Source organism: Phyllopteryx taeniolatus, chromosome 2 (genome assembly GCF_024500385.1).
Source record: "Phyllopteryx taeniolatus isolate TA_2022b chromosome 2, UOR_Ptae_1.2, whole genome shotgun sequence".
Classification (NCBI taxonomy): Eukaryota; Metazoa; Chordata; class Actinopteri; order Syngnathiformes; family Syngnathidae; genus Phyllopteryx; species Phyllopteryx taeniolatus.
The window spans coordinates 19453087-19469669 of record NC_084503.1 but is presented as its reverse complement, the minus strand read 5'-3'; the positions used below and the strand labels follow the sequence as shown (position 1 = coordinate 19469669).

The 16583-nt window shown below is 42.4% G+C and overlaps 1 protein-coding gene across 1 annotated transcript in view; it reads right to left on the bottom strand.

Moving 5' to 3' along the window:
- zdhhc13 (zinc finger DHHC-type palmitoyltransferase 13) overlaps window positions 1-16583 on the bottom strand; it is a 30902-nt gene that overhangs the window by 12492 nt on the left and 1827 nt on the right. The window contains exons 2-7 of the mRNA XM_061764430.1: window positions 16261-16484; window positions 6305-6427; window positions 6024-6101; window positions 5692-5836; window positions 5530-5594; window positions 1779-1941 (exon numbers count right to left, since the gene is read on the bottom strand). Coding sequence (XP_061620414.1) covers window positions 1779-1941; window positions 5530-5594; window positions 5692-5836; window positions 6024-6101; window positions 6305-6427; window positions 16261-16484 — 798 coding nt within the window. The remainder of the gene's footprint in view (window positions 1-1778; window positions 1942-5529; window positions 5595-5691; window positions 5837-6023; window positions 6102-6304; window positions 6428-16260; window positions 16485-16583) is intronic.

Genomic DNA, 16583 nt, shown 5'->3' with positions numbered 1-16583 from the left:
TTGTATTCTGTTTTTATTTATGTTTAACACAACGTCCCAACTTCATTGGAATTGGGGTTGTATTTAAAAATTAACAATATCTAAAAACTCAAAAATGTAATGAAATGGCTATTAGGAATTGTAAGGTATTTTGTTTGACTTGTAAGTGAGATGACATACTATCATCCTAGCACGCTATTGTATTTTTTCTCGTGGTGCGAATTAATTAAGAGTCATGAATTACAAACCAATTAATTCGTTTAAAATTAATGCATTTTGTGTTCCAAACAACACGGAACATTTGTAAGTGCGCACGACTTGCTTGTACGCCGATTACACTCATGCACGTCAGAGTTCGGCTTCGTCGAATACTAAAATTGAGGAACTGGATGAAACAGTGTTGCTAGGACTGATGTGAAGCAAACGTCATTAAAAAAAAACTATCTGATGGAAGCCTTGATAAGTGTGGTTTTGTGCAAACTGTTTGAGCTGCTCGCCTATGGCGCAGACTGCGACACAAAGTTGGGGATGGAGACAAAGCGTCAGCGCATTCCATGTTTGTGAACTGCAGGAAAAGCAAACAAGGATTCCTGTATGTTGTGCTGCAAGCTTTACAAGCACAATAAGGGAACTTCATGGGTAAGTTTTTTTGTTATTTATTCATTTTCAATGTACTGTATAGAAATTGTACTCCATGAAAACATAGCGCCACCTACTGCCTGCTGTACCCACATTGCTTAGCTCTGGTGTATCAAGTCTTTGTATCTGGAAAGCTTGTAACAGCAAGCACAAAATAAAAATGTGCTACATACAAGTGCACCTCAACAATACTGTAGGAGAGTTCATTGTATTTCTGCATTGCAATTCGAAGCGTGAAACTAAAAAATAATACAGATTGATTCAACACAATACTTTTAGGAAGGCCAATTCCAAACTCATTCCCATATTAAAATATTTTTTATTGTTTCTTATGTAATATTCTAATTTCTTGGAGATGTTAAAATGCGGATTTTCATTAGCTGTTAACTAAAATCAACAAAATTATTCCAGATAAAATCATAAAATAGTTTACTCTGTGTCGTGAATCACTATGTTTTTGAATGGAACTACAGAATATATGAAGTTTGCTAATTCTAATTTATTGAGATGCACCTGGATAGGCATGTGATCAAACCTTTCAACTGCCACGCAGAAACCATTTAAAGGCAATACTATTCGGAAAAACTGTCCTAAAATGGCACTTTAACTTCAATTTTGGCTAGGGATATTTTATTATGTTATATTATATATATTACATTAGATTTGTTTTTCTACTGTTTTGCATTAAAATGCAATTAAATCCATTTCTCGAGTGTAAAAATTCCCATCTGTGTCAATTATTTGATTGAGTCGTCCAGTAAAATCCGTTCAAATTGAAAAATGTTGCTTTTCAGTACAAATATTGGTATAGAATTAAAATGTGATTAAGCTAGATTAATTAATTAGAAAGCCTCAAATTAATTAGATTTATTTTGCTATATATTTTTTTTAATCGAGCCTAACCCTGAATTTTTTCAACATCAAATAATCAGTAAGCAATTTATTTTTAAAGGTAATGTAAAATGAGTTTATAATTTTGTGGTTTGTGTTGATATTTTGGGGTATGGTTAGCATTTAAAATACAAATATGGGCAATTGAAACATTTTTAGCGGAGCGTCCATTAATGGAAAATGTTTGCTATTCCCGTCTGGGCTTGGTCTCTAACCTCGGCCAACAGAGGGTTTACTGTACAGTACATGAGTTTTTGTGTAAGGCTCACATTCATGTTTTCTAGATCCAAGCTGGCTCCAGCCTCCAGCAGGACATATGTAGCGTCGACATTGCCCGCCAGCACGGCACAGTGAAGGGGAGTGTTCCTGTTCACTTTGTCCACGGCACTCACGGAAGCGTTGTTTTTGATTAAGAAATTAGTGGGCTCAGGCCTGCAACACAAAAACAAGAGCGTTTTCTTTTCAACATCACTTGATCACAGGCACGTTAAATTAATGGGCAGTTATATACAGTAAACTAGTTTAGAAGTGGTGGACATAAGTATTTGTACACCTGGACATTATCCGTCCATTCATTTTCTATACTACTTTTCTTCATTAGGGTCGCAGGGGAGCTACAGCCTAGCCGAGCTGACTTTGAGTGAGAGGCCGGACACACCCTGTACTGGTCACCAGCCAACAGGAAAGGTAACATTAATAACCCTTTACATCTGCGGACAATTTGTAGTCTTCAATTGACCTAACATGCATGTTTTTCAAATGTGTGAACAAGCTGGAGTACCCAGAGAACTCCACAGGATTAAAACCCAGGACGTCAGAACTGTGAGTCAGATGGGCTAGCCACTAGGAAATGAAAAATATAATGCTTCTAAGACAGCTTTTACTACAAAGGGGAGACAAGACACAACATTTTTAAGTATGCGTCTGTCAGGCTTTTTGTCCATTGAAGCGGTTACCTCAAAGTTGGAAGCATAGAATTGTTGAACTTAAAATGAAGAATTGATTTGAATTCTGAAATAAAAGGTTTAGACACTCCTTGATTTTAAGGCGTGCCACAAGTATTTTTGTCCCGATAGAATATGTTCTATGTTGACGCCAGCAATCAAGAAGTTTTCTACCCATGTAGAATGCGCACCCAAAAGTTTCTATAAATGATGGTGGTAATTTGCCTTTACTCTATACCTCAAATTAATTCTAATCGGTTATAATAACTATGTTGAGTTCCTGTAACTCCTGATTAATGTATTTAATATTGTGTCTATGATGCACTCTAAAGTTTGACATTGTGGCTTCAAGATGGGGGGCTTACCCCTCCCACATGAGCATTGACACGTGAACAGACTAGCAAGACGTGTGTGTATGAGAGCATTTGAGTAGTGTCAATGAGAGCATTTGAGTAGTGTCAATGAGAGCATACGAGTCGTGTCAATGAGAGCATTTGACTAGTGTCAATGAGAGCATTTGACTAGTGTAAATGAGAGCATTTGACTTGCGTAAATGAGAGCATTTGAGTAGTGTTAATGAGAGCAAGACTCGTGTGTATGAGAGTGTTTGGGTAGTCCTTATGAGAGCCTTCCAGTAGTTTGTGTGTGTGTGAAAGCATTTGAATAGTTAAGTGTGAGAGCTAATCCTGAATAATGTCCCTAACGGCCCCTCATATATAAGCAACAACTTAAATGCGCGACGCCAACGGTGAAAACAGTGAAGAAGTGGACCAATGAAGCAAAGATAGAACTTCAAAGCTATTTAGACTGCACAGACTGGAGTGTCTTTGTAAATTCAACTGGCAGCCTGGATGAATATACAGACGCTGTTACATCCTCTATCATCTGCTGAAGAGGTGTGTATACCAATAAAGTCATTTCGCACCTTCAATAACAACACGCTGTGGTTCACTGCCAAACTTAAGCAACTTCGCCAGGCTAAAGAGGATGCATATCAAAGTGGGGATAGAGTCCTGTATAATTGCGCTAGAAACCAGCTGATTAAAGAAATTAACAAGCAAAGAGAAATTATGCTATAATGTCACGGCACCAGACTTGTTCTATTAGTCATTTCAAACTGCTCTAAATTGCTAGAGGCTCTGCATCATTTTGCACTATTGTCAAAAAATAAAAATTGTACCGACATGACCACATTAGTGGTAACCTTTTATTGCTCAGTGACTGTTTTTCTCTCTCAAAGGTATTCTCAACAATTAGTGTCCTCAGTTCCCAAACGTTTATTGAATGTTGTTAAAAAAAAAAAAAAGGTGATGTAACACAGTGGTAAACATGACCCTGTCCCAGCTTTTTTGGAACGTGTTGCAGCCATAAAATTCTAAGTTGATGATTATTTGCTAAAAACAATAAAGTTAATCAGTTTGAACATTAAATATCTTGTCTTCGCAGTGTATTCAATTAAATATAGGTCAAACATGATTTGCAAATCATTGTATTCTGTTTTTATTTATGTTTAACACAACGTCCCAACTTCATTGGAATTGGGGTTGTAAAGAAAACTCAAGAAAATTACATTTAAAAAAAAAAAAAAGATACAAATGTATTTGCATTTCATTGAGTGAAATAAGAATTTGATCCGCTCAGAACAATAAAGAATTTTGGCTCCCGCAGACTAGTCCTCTCACTTTAAGAAAATACTAATCTAAAGTCATGAGCTGAATGAATGACTACTTGTTACCTTTATAAAGACACCTGTCCACAGAATCAATCAATCGGATACCAACCTCTCCATCTTTCTTTATAACTTTCTAAGGACATCAGGGACAAGGTTTTAGAACTGCACAAGGCTGGAATGGCCTACAGACCACAGGCGAGGCTGGGTGAGAAGGAGACAACTGTTGTTGCAAAAATTACAAAATGTAATAAACATAAAATGACTGTCAATCTCCATCAGTCTGGGTCTCCTCGCAAAATTTCACCTTGTAGGGCATAGGTGTCAAACTCAAGGCACGGGGGCCAGATGTGGCCCCGCCACATCATTTTATGTGACCCACGAAAGCAAATCATGCTCATCAACTTCCGTGATTTTTGCTAAAATCTGTACCCAAATTCCAAATTGTCATAATAATAAACAATAATGTTGAGATATTGCATTTTTCATTTATCCCTCAATTTGTTTTGTAATGGTAATAATATGTTTTGGTGATGATTAAACATTTATATGGTTTAACTGTTCTAACGGCCCTCTGAGGCAAATCATAACTACAATGTGGCCCGAGACAAAAAAAGAGTTTGACACCCCTGTTGTAGGGTATCAATGATCATGAGAAAGGTTAGGCATTAGCCCAGAACTACATGGGAGGTGATATGGTCAGATAAGACCAAAAAATCTTTTGACTCGCTGTGTTTGGAGGAAGAAGAATTCAGACTATGACCCCAAGAACACCATACCCACCGTCAAGCATGGAGATCGGACATTTATGCTTTCGGGGTGTTTCTCTGCAAAGGGACAGGTCAACTTATGAAATATGGATGGTGCCTTGTACCGTGAAATCCTGGGTGACAACCTCCTCCTCTCAACCAGAAAACTTAAAAGGGATCGTGGCCAACAAGGGGTTCTCCACCAAGTACCAAGTAATGTTTTGATAGGGGGTCAAATACTTGTTTCCCCCAATGAATTGCAAAATAATTTGAATCTTTGTTTTTTTGTGATTTTCGATTTTCTGTTGACATTCTGTCTCTCCCTGTTAAAATACACCTAGCATTAAAATTATAGATCGTTCATGTCTTTGTCAGTCGGTAAAGTGGCAGGAACTCAAGATGAATATCTGTCATTATAAAGTTATATATTAATGAGTATATCTCATTTTAATCAGAAAGAGTTTTTTTTACTTTTCCCATACCTATATGTATAATGCAATTGAAAATTGAGGATCTTTTTGGGGAAAACATTGCGCATTACACACGAGAAGTTACGGTAACTCTGAAAGGGATCATTATAACACAGTTGGCTAATCAGAGACGCTAGTTACACATGTAACCTAAATGAATGACTTATACAGCCAACATGTAAGCGCACCCAATAATCTTCTGGGCTGCTAACATCAGAGGTGTCTGTCCATTGCAGTCAGGTCCATCAACTTCCTGAAAGATGAATAATAAAAAGTCAAAACATAACAGAGGAAAACTAAAGAGCATGGTTGACTAAAGTATTACACATCAAGTGTGTCGGTGCTCTGACCTGTCCCTTGGCCATAAGATAAGCTGCTATAGCCATGTGCTGGAAGAGGATGGCAAGGTGAAGAGCGCGATAACCTTCTCCATCTGCAATGGAGGGATCTGCGCCATATCTTATGAGTTGAATGACCATGGGAAGGTGGCCCTGTCTGATAATACATAACCCAACTGTGCTTTATAAAAGAAATACTTAGAAGTCTCCATACTGGACAATAAATATCCTTCTATTAGCATATGACTAATATTGATCAATATTCTTTGTGATTGATATTCGACTGTCACATTTGGAAACAATTGTTAGCCAAGACCTACGTAGCATTCAAATGGTGTTGTCACCTTATGGCCCAATGAAGAGGTGTAGAGTTCAGGTCTCCTCCAAGCTGGTCAACTATTGCCCCTTTAGAAATGTAATACCTACAAAAAAAAACAAGAAAATACATCACCAGGGTATTAATCTAATTTCGAGTCCTATCTATCCATGGTACCAAACTCCATCTACTAAAAACTAATAATTCACAGTCATGTTCAAGCGCCCAATGAGTTGACATCTGCGATTTAATTATTTTAAATAACATGCCAGCTTGGCAAAGACAAAAAATGATTGCACATCTTCGTACTTGACCAGCTCCAAGCGATTGTTGATGGCCGCCCAGTGCAACAGAGACACGTTTTCCTTGTCTAGCTGTCTGACATCGTATCCAGCTTCCACCAGCTCCTTACAGCGATCCAAGATGCCAAACCTGCAAAAATTGCACAGAGTAGTCATCAGTGATGTGCAAAAAAATCACTGTAACGTCACCTTTCCCTTGAACAACACTCAATAAGCATTTGGGAACTGAGGCCAGTATTTCTTGAAGCTTTGAAGGTGGAATTATTTCCCATTCTTGCTTGATAGACAATTTCAGATGCTCAACAGTCTGGGGTCTCCTCTGTCCTATTCTGTGCTTCATCATGCACCCAGGGTCCGAAATTAACAATCGCCAGTGGCCAAATGCAACTAAATTATCCGGTTGTCGAGTGACTCTCAGAGCGGTACTTGCCACGTGACGAGTGAATGTTTGTACCCAAATACACAAACATAGACGCGCAAATCATAGCGTAACAGCGTGTGTCTTGGAGGCAGTAATATTGGAGCAGGGCGTATCCTGCCAGGAAAGTGTGTGGGACTCCTAATAATGCCGATCTTGGTTATCAGCTGTGCGCGTATTTCCTCGATCTAACATGACTGGATGTGCGTGACAACAGCCAATCGGAGATGGCCTTTTCCTGCTCCACTCCGTTTGCAAGTAGTGGGAGTAAACAAACCACGCCTCCTCAGCTGCATCGCCCTGCAGTGAGATCGAGACTTAGCAGCCTGTCCTCACCCCGGCAACGGAGGTCAGTCTGACTTTTAAAGAATTTATTAGCAAATTATGGTGGAAAATAAGTATTTGGTCACCTACAAACAAGCAAGATTTCTGGCTCTCACAGACCTGTAACTTCTTCTTTAAAAGGCTCCTCTGTGTTTCTTGTGTCCTTTGCAGCTCTTTGGTCTTGGCCAGTGGAGTTTGTAGTATGAGTGTTTGAGGTTGTGGACAGGTGTCTTTTATACTAATAACGAGTTCAAACAGATGCCATTAATACAGGTAACGAGTGGAGAACAGATGATTCTGATTCTCATTTGCTCTGACATGCACTGTGAGCTGTTAGGTCTTATATAGACAGGTGTGGGTCTTTCCTAATCAACTCCAATCAGTATAATCAAACACAGCTGGAGTCCAATGAAGGTGTAGAACCATCTCAAGGATGATCAGAAGAAATGGACCACCAGAGTGAAATATTGTTTAACTTAAAATTGTCCAAAACCTCTGATTTCAGCCTCTCTGCAGTAAATATTCTCAGATTTCTGTATGAGTATCACAGCAAAGGGTCTGAATACTTATGGCTGTGTGATATTCAGTTTTTCGTTTTTTAAAAATCTGCAAAAATTTCAACAATTCAGTTTTTTTGTGTGTGTGTAAATATGGGGTCCTGTGTGTACATTAATGAGGGAAAAATTAACAAATGATTTTTGCAAATGGCTGCAATATAACAATGAGTGAAAATTTTTGGCCTCTCTCTCTCATCTTTTTAAGTTGGAGCACTTGCACAATTGCTGGCTGACTAAATACTTTTTTGCCCCACTGTATCTGAGGGAGGTGTTTCTTTAACTTAAAAGGAACCACGTACAATTGGCTTTTTAACTGCTTATACGCAGTTCGTTGGGTCACTGGGTCCCACCAAGTGTGAAATTATACAAGCAAGTAATCTTTTATGAGCTGCCCATTTCCAAAAATGTGTCTGAGAGCAAGCAGTTCTGAATTTTGTTTTAACAAATCGGCACATTTACATAGAACCATCTCCAAACCAATTTTCACCACCCATAACTTGTCAGCTAGACTGTGTAAACTTCACCATCATGTTTCGAGCTCTCCTGGACAACACTGTTTAAAACAGCATTTCCCAGAAATTTTACTGAGCAAACATTTTACCTTTGAAAAATATGACATCACCAAACAAAAATGACACCGATGGCAAAACGGTTCTACATGAGGGACCAGACAAAGTATGACTCCTAGACCTCTTATGATGTTGAATATAAATGGACCTATGTTTCCCTTGTCCGGATGTGGGTCAATGGGGGAACCCCTCTGGAGCCAGCCCTGCAGGTGAGGCTCAAAGGCAAGCGCCTGGTGGCTTGGCCTGCACCCATGGGGACCTGCCGGGCACAGCCCGAAGAAGCAACGTGAATCCCCCTTCCCATGAGCTCACCACCTGTGGGAGGGGTCAAGGAGGTCGGGTGCGTAGTGAGCTGTGTGGCAGCCAAAGGCAGTCTGATCCCCGACTACAAAAGCTGGCTCTAGGGACATTGACGTGGCAGGGAAGGTGGCCTGAGCTGGTGTGCGAGGTTGAAAAGTTCCAACGAGATATAGTTGGGCTCACCTCCACACACAGGTTGGGCTCTGGCACAAGTCCTCTTGAGAAGGGTTGGACTCTTTTCCTTTCTGAAGTTGCCCATGGTGAAAGGCGCCAAACAGGTGTGGGCATACTTATTGACCCCCGGCTCAGTACCTGTACATTGGGGTTTACCCTGGGGGATGAAAAGGTAGCCTCTGCCTTCCGCCTGACTGTTGTTTGGTGCACAACAGTTCAGCGTACCCACTGTTCTTGGATTCCTTGGAGGGAGTGCTGGAAAGCACTCCCGCTGGGGACTCCCTCGTTCCCCTGGGGGATTTAAACACTCACGTTGGCAATGACAGTGAGACCTGGAGGGGCATGATCGGGAGGAACGGCACGCACGATCAGAACCCGACCTGTTATTGGTCTTCTGTGCTTGTCACGGATTGTCCATAACGGACACCATGTTCAGACATTACGGTGTCCATGTGCACTTGGCAACAGGACACCCTAGGCTGCAGTGCAATGATCAACTTGGTGGTCATGCCATCGGATTTGTGAACGCATGTCTTGGAGACTCAGGTGAAGAGAGAGGCGGAGCTGTCAACCAATCCCCACCTGGTTATGAGTTGGCTCCAATGTTGGGGAAAGATGGCGGTCCGACCCAAACATATTGTTAGGGTTTGCTGGGAACGTCTGGCAGTCCCCTGTCAGAAGGAGCTTCAACTCCCACCTTTGACTGAACTTCCCCCAGCGGAGGTGGGGGACATTGAGTACGAGTGGACCGTGTTCCGCGCCTCCATTGTTGAGGCAGCTGACCGGAGCTGTGGTTGTAAGGTGGTTGGTGCCTGTCATGGCGACAATCCCCGAACCCGTTAGTGGACACCAGCGGTAAGGGAAGCCGTCAAGCTGAAGAATGAGTCCTATTAGGCCTTTTTGGCCTGTAGGACTCCGGAGGCAGCTAATGGGTACGGACTGGCCAAGCAGAATGCAGCTTTGGTCACTGAAGCAGACTCGGGCATTGGAGGAGTTAACGACTTAAGGACGGCTTCGGGGGAAATTCCGGCGTCACGGAGGGGGGACCGGTGCACCATTAACATTGTGTATGGTGGGGATGGGGCACTGGTGACCTCAACTCGGGACGTGAGTCAGTGGGCCGAATACTTCAAAGACCCCCTCAATTCCACTGACACGCTTTCCCATGAGGAAGCAGAGTCTGGGGACTCCAAGGTTGGTTTTCCTATTTCTGGGGTTGAGGTCACCAAAGTGGTTAAAAAGCTCCTTGGTGGCAGGGTCCCAGGGGTGGATGAGATCCACACGGAGTTACTGAAGGCTCTGGATGTTGTGGGGCTGCCCTGGTTGACACACCTCTGCAACACTGCGTGGACATCGGGGACAGTGCCTCTGGATTGGCAAACCTGGGTGTTGGTCCCCCTTTTTAAGAAGTGGGACCGGAGGGTGTGTTCAAACTATAGGGGGATCACCCTCCTCAGCCTCCCTGGTATGATCTAGTCAGGGGTTCCGGGGGGGTGGGTCCGTGAGGAAGTCGAATCTCAGATTCAGGAGGACAAGTGTGGTTTTCATCCTGGCCGTGGAACAGTGGACCAGCTCCACATCCTCAGCAGGGTCTTTGAGGGTGCATGGGAGTACGCCCAACCAGTCTACATGTGGATTCTAGACTTGGAGAACGCATTCGATCATGTTCCTCGGGGAGTCCTTTGGGGGGGGGGGCTCCGGGAGTATGGGGTACCAGTTCCCCTGATACAGGCTGTTTGGTCCTTGTACGACTGGTTCTCCTATCTCTGGTGTTGAGGTCACCGAGTTTAGTCTGCATTGCCGGCAATAAGACAGATTCGTTTCCAATGAGAGTTGGAATACACCAAGGCTGACCTTTTTAACTGATTCTCTTCAGTACCTTTAAAGCCAGAATTTCTAGGCGCAACCAAGTTGTGAGAGGGTCCGGTTTGGTGACATCAGTATTGTTGTCCTGACTTTTTGCAGATGATGTGGTTCTGATGGCTTCAACAAGCCATGATCTTCAACACTCGCTGGAATGGTTTGCAACTGAGTGTGAAGCGGCTGGGATGAAAATAAGCACCTCCAAATCTGAGACCATGGTCCTCAGTCGGAAAAGGGTGGAGTGCCCTCTGCAGGTCGGGGATAGGAACCTGCCCCAAGTGGAGGAGTTTAAGTTTCTCAGGGTCTTGTTCACGAGTGAGAGAAGAATGGAGCGGAAGATTGACAGAGGGATCGGTGCAGCGTCTGCAGTAATGCGGACTGTCGTGGTGAAAAAGGAGTTTAGCCGAAAGGATTTACCGATCGATCTACGTTCCTACCCTCACCTATGGTCACGAGCTGTGGGTCGTGACTGAAAGAACAAGACTGCGGATACAAGCTGCCGAAATGAGTTTCCTCCGCAGGGCGTCCGGGCCCTCCTTAGACAGAGAGTGAGAAGCTCGGTCATCCGGGAGGGGACTCAGAGTCAAGCTGCTGCTCCTCAGCATTGAGAGGAGCCAGATGAGGTGGTTCTGGCATCTGGTTAGGATGCCCCCTGGACGCCTCCCTGGTGAGGTGTTCAGGGGCATATCCCACCGGGAGGAAGCCCTAAGGACAACCCAGGACACGCTGGAGAGATTACAGCTTTGGGGGGGCTCTGGGAGTTCTAAGCTGGCCTGGGAATGCCACGGGATCCCGCCGGAAGAGCTGGACAAAGTGCCCTGGGAGAAAGAATTCTGGGCCTCCCTGCTCAAGCTACTGCCCCCACAAACTGATTTCGGATGAGCAGAAAAAAATGGATGGATTCAAAGTATGGAGACTATGATGCAAGTAATGATGATGTCATGTTAATTAACTTCCAAATGTACTTAGTGTTAAATCTGGACCTGTTCAACTGAACACAAAGCAGGAAGGCATGGGTTATTGTGTGGTATGAGTGGCAACAGGTGGATACACAAATTCACTGTACCTTCTGCCATCTAATGGAAGAGCATTTCATTGTTCTGCCTGTCAATATATGTCAGTGGCATAGATAGAGGAACACAGATATATTTGTAATTCATGACAATTTCCTGACAAATTATGTGGAATTGGATAATTTCCTGCAGCACACCTGATGATCCCTGACAGCACACTAGTGTGCCATGCCACCCTGCTTGTAAGTCATTGGTATTAAAACATTATATCAAAGCTGCAATGAGAGAAATAAGCAGAGTTGTATTATTTTGGGGGGGATGAACAGATTAGCATTACTGTCTTTGATATGCATCCCATTGACATAAGTTTTTTTTTTTTTGAGTGTATTTGTGTTTGGCAACGCGTCCACTGCATGCACAAAATTCACACATCTGAACCCTAATGGTTCAAGTGAGAGAGGAAAGAGGCGCCAGTGAGTTTGCAGCCTGTTACAACTGGTCCACTAATTTTCTTCTTAACATGTAATTTTCCACCCATTTGTCATTTAATGTTCATTGTGTGTCATGCTAACACATTGTGGGCTGTTTTGGACAGTTTTCAGCATTTTTGGCCATGACATTCTTTGGCAGCCAGTATTGGCACTGCTTGTGTGCGCCTTCACCGGCAGCCTGTTTACAACAGCTCCGATAATAACAATTTACATGAGTGGTGGCGAGATGAAGCCTCATTTGTATCACTTCAACCAATTGGTTCGGGAGACGAAACCACCTACTGGCCATACATTGAATTTTTGCGTCTGTTTTAGCTCTTCTGAATGACTATTAATGACAAAACAATGTTTGAACAAATTACTTCTCAACATAAATTGTATATTAAAATTATTTTGAACATATTCTGTGTATGTGTAAAACGTTTCCAAAATGTTAGCATTAGATGATTTGGCAGGTTGTATGATGTTTTACTGTCACTTTTTGAAAATGGCATGGGCTTAAGCAGGCAGAGGACAGTGAAAGTGACAGTGAAAGTGCTTGTGTAACCAGGAAGAACACACTGCATACTGTATGCTTGTGCAACTTGGACCAATAAATGGTGTATAGAATGGGAGAATTATTATTATTTTTTTAATTCAGAAATAACAGTTTCTCAACAGTTGTTTGTTTTAAGTGATTATTATTATTATTATTTTTTTAAACACGTCTCCCGCCACTGAAAACACCCTTTCACATGGTAAAGATGCTACTGCGGTGTACAAAAATGCAAGAGTAAGATTCTATAAATTGGGGTACAGTCATTTTTCCTCTCTCAGTGTGGTGGTGTTATTGGACCCTACTTCGCTGGACCACAATCAGCACCTGACCTTTGAATAAAATAAGAAACGGTGGAAAATAGTTCTTCATAAACAAACTTAATACGGCTGATATTATGGTAGCAATTAATTGGCCGAGGCCCTCCTTGCCCGATGCTCGACGGCCCTCTCTGCCCGAGGCTAGAACTCACGCGACCGCTGTCCCCCGCGTTGAGAGTCAAGTGCACCGACCGCTGGGCTAATAGCACGGGATGCTAGCTCAACGGGTGGCACGCTGTTTTATAAGTAGGGCTTCCAAGGAGTGACGTTTGGCACAGTACAAGCTGACATCCGTTACACTCGCTTGCTCTCTCTACTGTCCAAACTCTCTCTAAACTCTATAAAAACTCGTGAAGCCTTTAAAAATGATAAAATCTTTATCCAAACTCGGAGCTGAACACAAAGCTTTAAAAAAAATAGAAAAAAAACACATTTTGAATGGAGCCTGCATGAGGAGTTTATCTTGCCGTCAAATCTTGCGGCAAACTCCGCAGCACTTCCCGAATTGGTCACGTGGTACAGCGGGGCAATGAGTAGGGTTTGGCATCGTTTGAACTTGAGTGATTCCGGTCCCGATTCCGGTTCCTTATTTCGATTCCGCTTCCAAACGATTCTCGATTCCGATTCTTTTAGGGGGCTGTGTAAAAAAAATTGCATGGTTTAAATAAAGGTTGTCCAAATTATGAACATCTATTTTCTTAGCAGCCCGCAGCATAGACTAAAATTAACATTTGACTCAGGGTTATTTATAACAAGTATCAATATCAAACCTATGAACTAAAAGGCAATGTGTGTGGAACTAACCCAATTGACTTAATATTTATTAATGTTTCACCTAAAAGTTAAATATAGCTTTGTTAAAATCATTATTTTATTTATTTCAATATAATCTTATTCCAAGAGTTGCACTGAGGCGACTTGTCATGAATTTTAACAAAGTTAAGACACTTTTGTTCTCCACTGCCGCCGTTGTGCACAAGCACGTCTTCGTGCGCGGCATTCTTCGTTGGTTTTTGCCACTTCTTCTTCGGGGCCGGCGGACTGGGCATCGAAATTGGGAACCGAAATTTTTTAATTTGAACGACTCCGGGAGAACCAGAACGTTAGTCCTGATTCCAATCGTTTCTTGATTCTCGATGCCCAACGCTAGCATTGAGGCTTCGAAGTTGAACGTTATCATTTCCGGCCCCTCCCCTGAAGGAAGCAAGCCTCGAGAGATACTTCGCAGAAACGCCTCCTCCATTACCTGACACACAAATCGAGGACTCGGCACATTTTGTAACATCACTACTTTACGCCCTTGCGTGCTGCTGTGTTTTGGCCGTGGTATTTTATTGTGTGCCATTTGACAAGGATGATACAACCCTGGGCTGCTTTGCCCCAATGCTGAGCCAGCTGACGGTAATTTCGACGAAGAATGCATCCCGGAGGAGATACGGAGGGGGATCAGAGCCGGCGCTGAGTGTTACTGGTACCAGTACCAAGTACTGGTACCAGCACCGGACCAAAAATATTTTGACATCAAAAATAGCACGGTACCAGTTTTTTTTTTTTTTTTTAGTACCAGTACTTTATGAAAAAAGAAAAACATATGCGACAGCACTCATATGGTGCCTTAAAGGCCAGTACACACTAGTCACCCGATGACTTCCTGTCTACCAGCAAAAGAACGATAGTATTGATAGCATGAGACAGACGACTTAACGCGAATGCGCACCACACAGAAAGAGTGTGCCAACCCGGACACAGGCTACAGACTTTGTCGGATACTTCGAGGAAGAATAAAAATCCATGCGAATGCAAAAGGAAAACCACTTATTATCCAAGTGGAGCAAATAGGTCCACTTTATGAGTGTGTCATGGCTCCTTACACTAATGAATAACAGCACTGCACTTGGTGGGTGCACATGTATTGTTTACAATGGGAGAAATCATATGCAATCAAATACAAGAATACTGCACACTAAAATCTTACACAGCATTACGTTTGAGTAAATTACATAAAAATATTAGACCTTATGCCGATCTGATCGGTGTTATCGGACGATAATTAACATTTGATGCTGATCAGCTGATCGGCTTTCATGTCATAAGTCGCCGATCCGATCAATGACATCATCGATCGGCTCCGCACAAGACATTGTACTCAAGAACAATAACTAGAACTAGGAGACATTCCAACAGCTTCTTCCCTCTTGCAATCAACTTCTTAAACAGCTAAACTACAATTCCATTGCAACATCCTGCCAATTTTTTTTGTCGAAGTCTCGCGCACGAAATAGTTGATAAATAAGCAATAATTGATAAATAAAATTAGCGTGCTACATTTAGATCATCGTAACGGAGTAAAAGTACCGTTATTTCTTAACAGCTGAAGCAGCTGAAGTGTTTTTTCTGGTGTCGTCAACTCCTGTGACTCCAAAGCAGGTCCGAACGCACAGGCGGAACCTCAGGCCGATGTGCTTTCGCATATTAGTCCGCTCCGGAGTAATATTCAGAAATTACATCCGTGTGTGGATGGTGGATGTATAGATCAAGCTGCCAACGTTGAACGAGTACAAAACAGCCTATGATGACGACAGCGACGCCCCCCCCCCCCCCTCCCCCCCCCCCCCAACACACAGGAAAAACTCATCGGATCTGTACGAGTCACGTAAATGGCCTATTTTGAGTTCAAAACGACGACCACTTGCCAAAAGTCGACCGATTTGCATGTATGAGTAAGTCATCGGTTCCTCTGAGTAAATCAGCTTTTTTTCTGTTCTTTTTTCCATTAAATAGCCCCAGACTTCACAATCATTTGAGAGTAAATTTAGATGAGCTAATCATTATTTCAGTATTCATACCTGGTGACATTTTTGTTTAGTGGTGTGCTCTGAAATTTTTCAAATGGCGCCAGTTGGAGACAGTTGAGTCTCGGGAAGGACAGGTTAGTCTGCCTTGAAGCTCAGCAAAGGTTGGGAAACTCTAACCAAGTGTGAGAAAAGGGGGTGGACATTAGGTTTCAGCAAACAAAGGTGTGGCTCAAGAGCAACTTCTCTCATACTTCCTGATTTCAATGAGGTGGACTTTGCTCTGCTTTGCTCAATGTAGATTGAGTGCAAGAATTGACTTTGCTGTGTAAACCCTCATTAAATATTTTACAGTGTGTAAGCACTGAAATAACAATCACATAATAATAATTGATTACTCTAAATGATGAAAGACAATAAAAGATTCAATTTCTAAAGGTTGGTGGTGGTGTGGGCGGACTGATAAGACTGATGGAAATTGCTAAATGTTTAAAACTGATATAGGGCTACAGTCTATATGTCATTCGTGGTGTAGCGTTACAATGCACATAAACGAACAAAAAATGTACAAATGCTTACATTGAATCGATTGGATTACATGACTTACTGTGATGCCTTCACTATGTCCCAGCTGCTGCTGTCATCCAGGTGTGACCGTTTCTTTGGCTGTTGACTGATGTCCAACGCCTCATCTGCATTGTTGCCAAACTGTCCGTGAAAAGAGGGTACGAACGGGAGCCCCGTCCTGCTAAACACCACCGCTCTTGGCTCATGACTGTGTGAATGACCTGAATGTCCATGGTGACAGTTGTCATGCGTTTGACTATGAATCTGCAACCATCCAAACACAGGTCCAAAATGTTATGTAAGCTGCTTCATTGGAGTACTCAAAAGAAAGACGTTATTCTCTAATCATATATGCATATATAT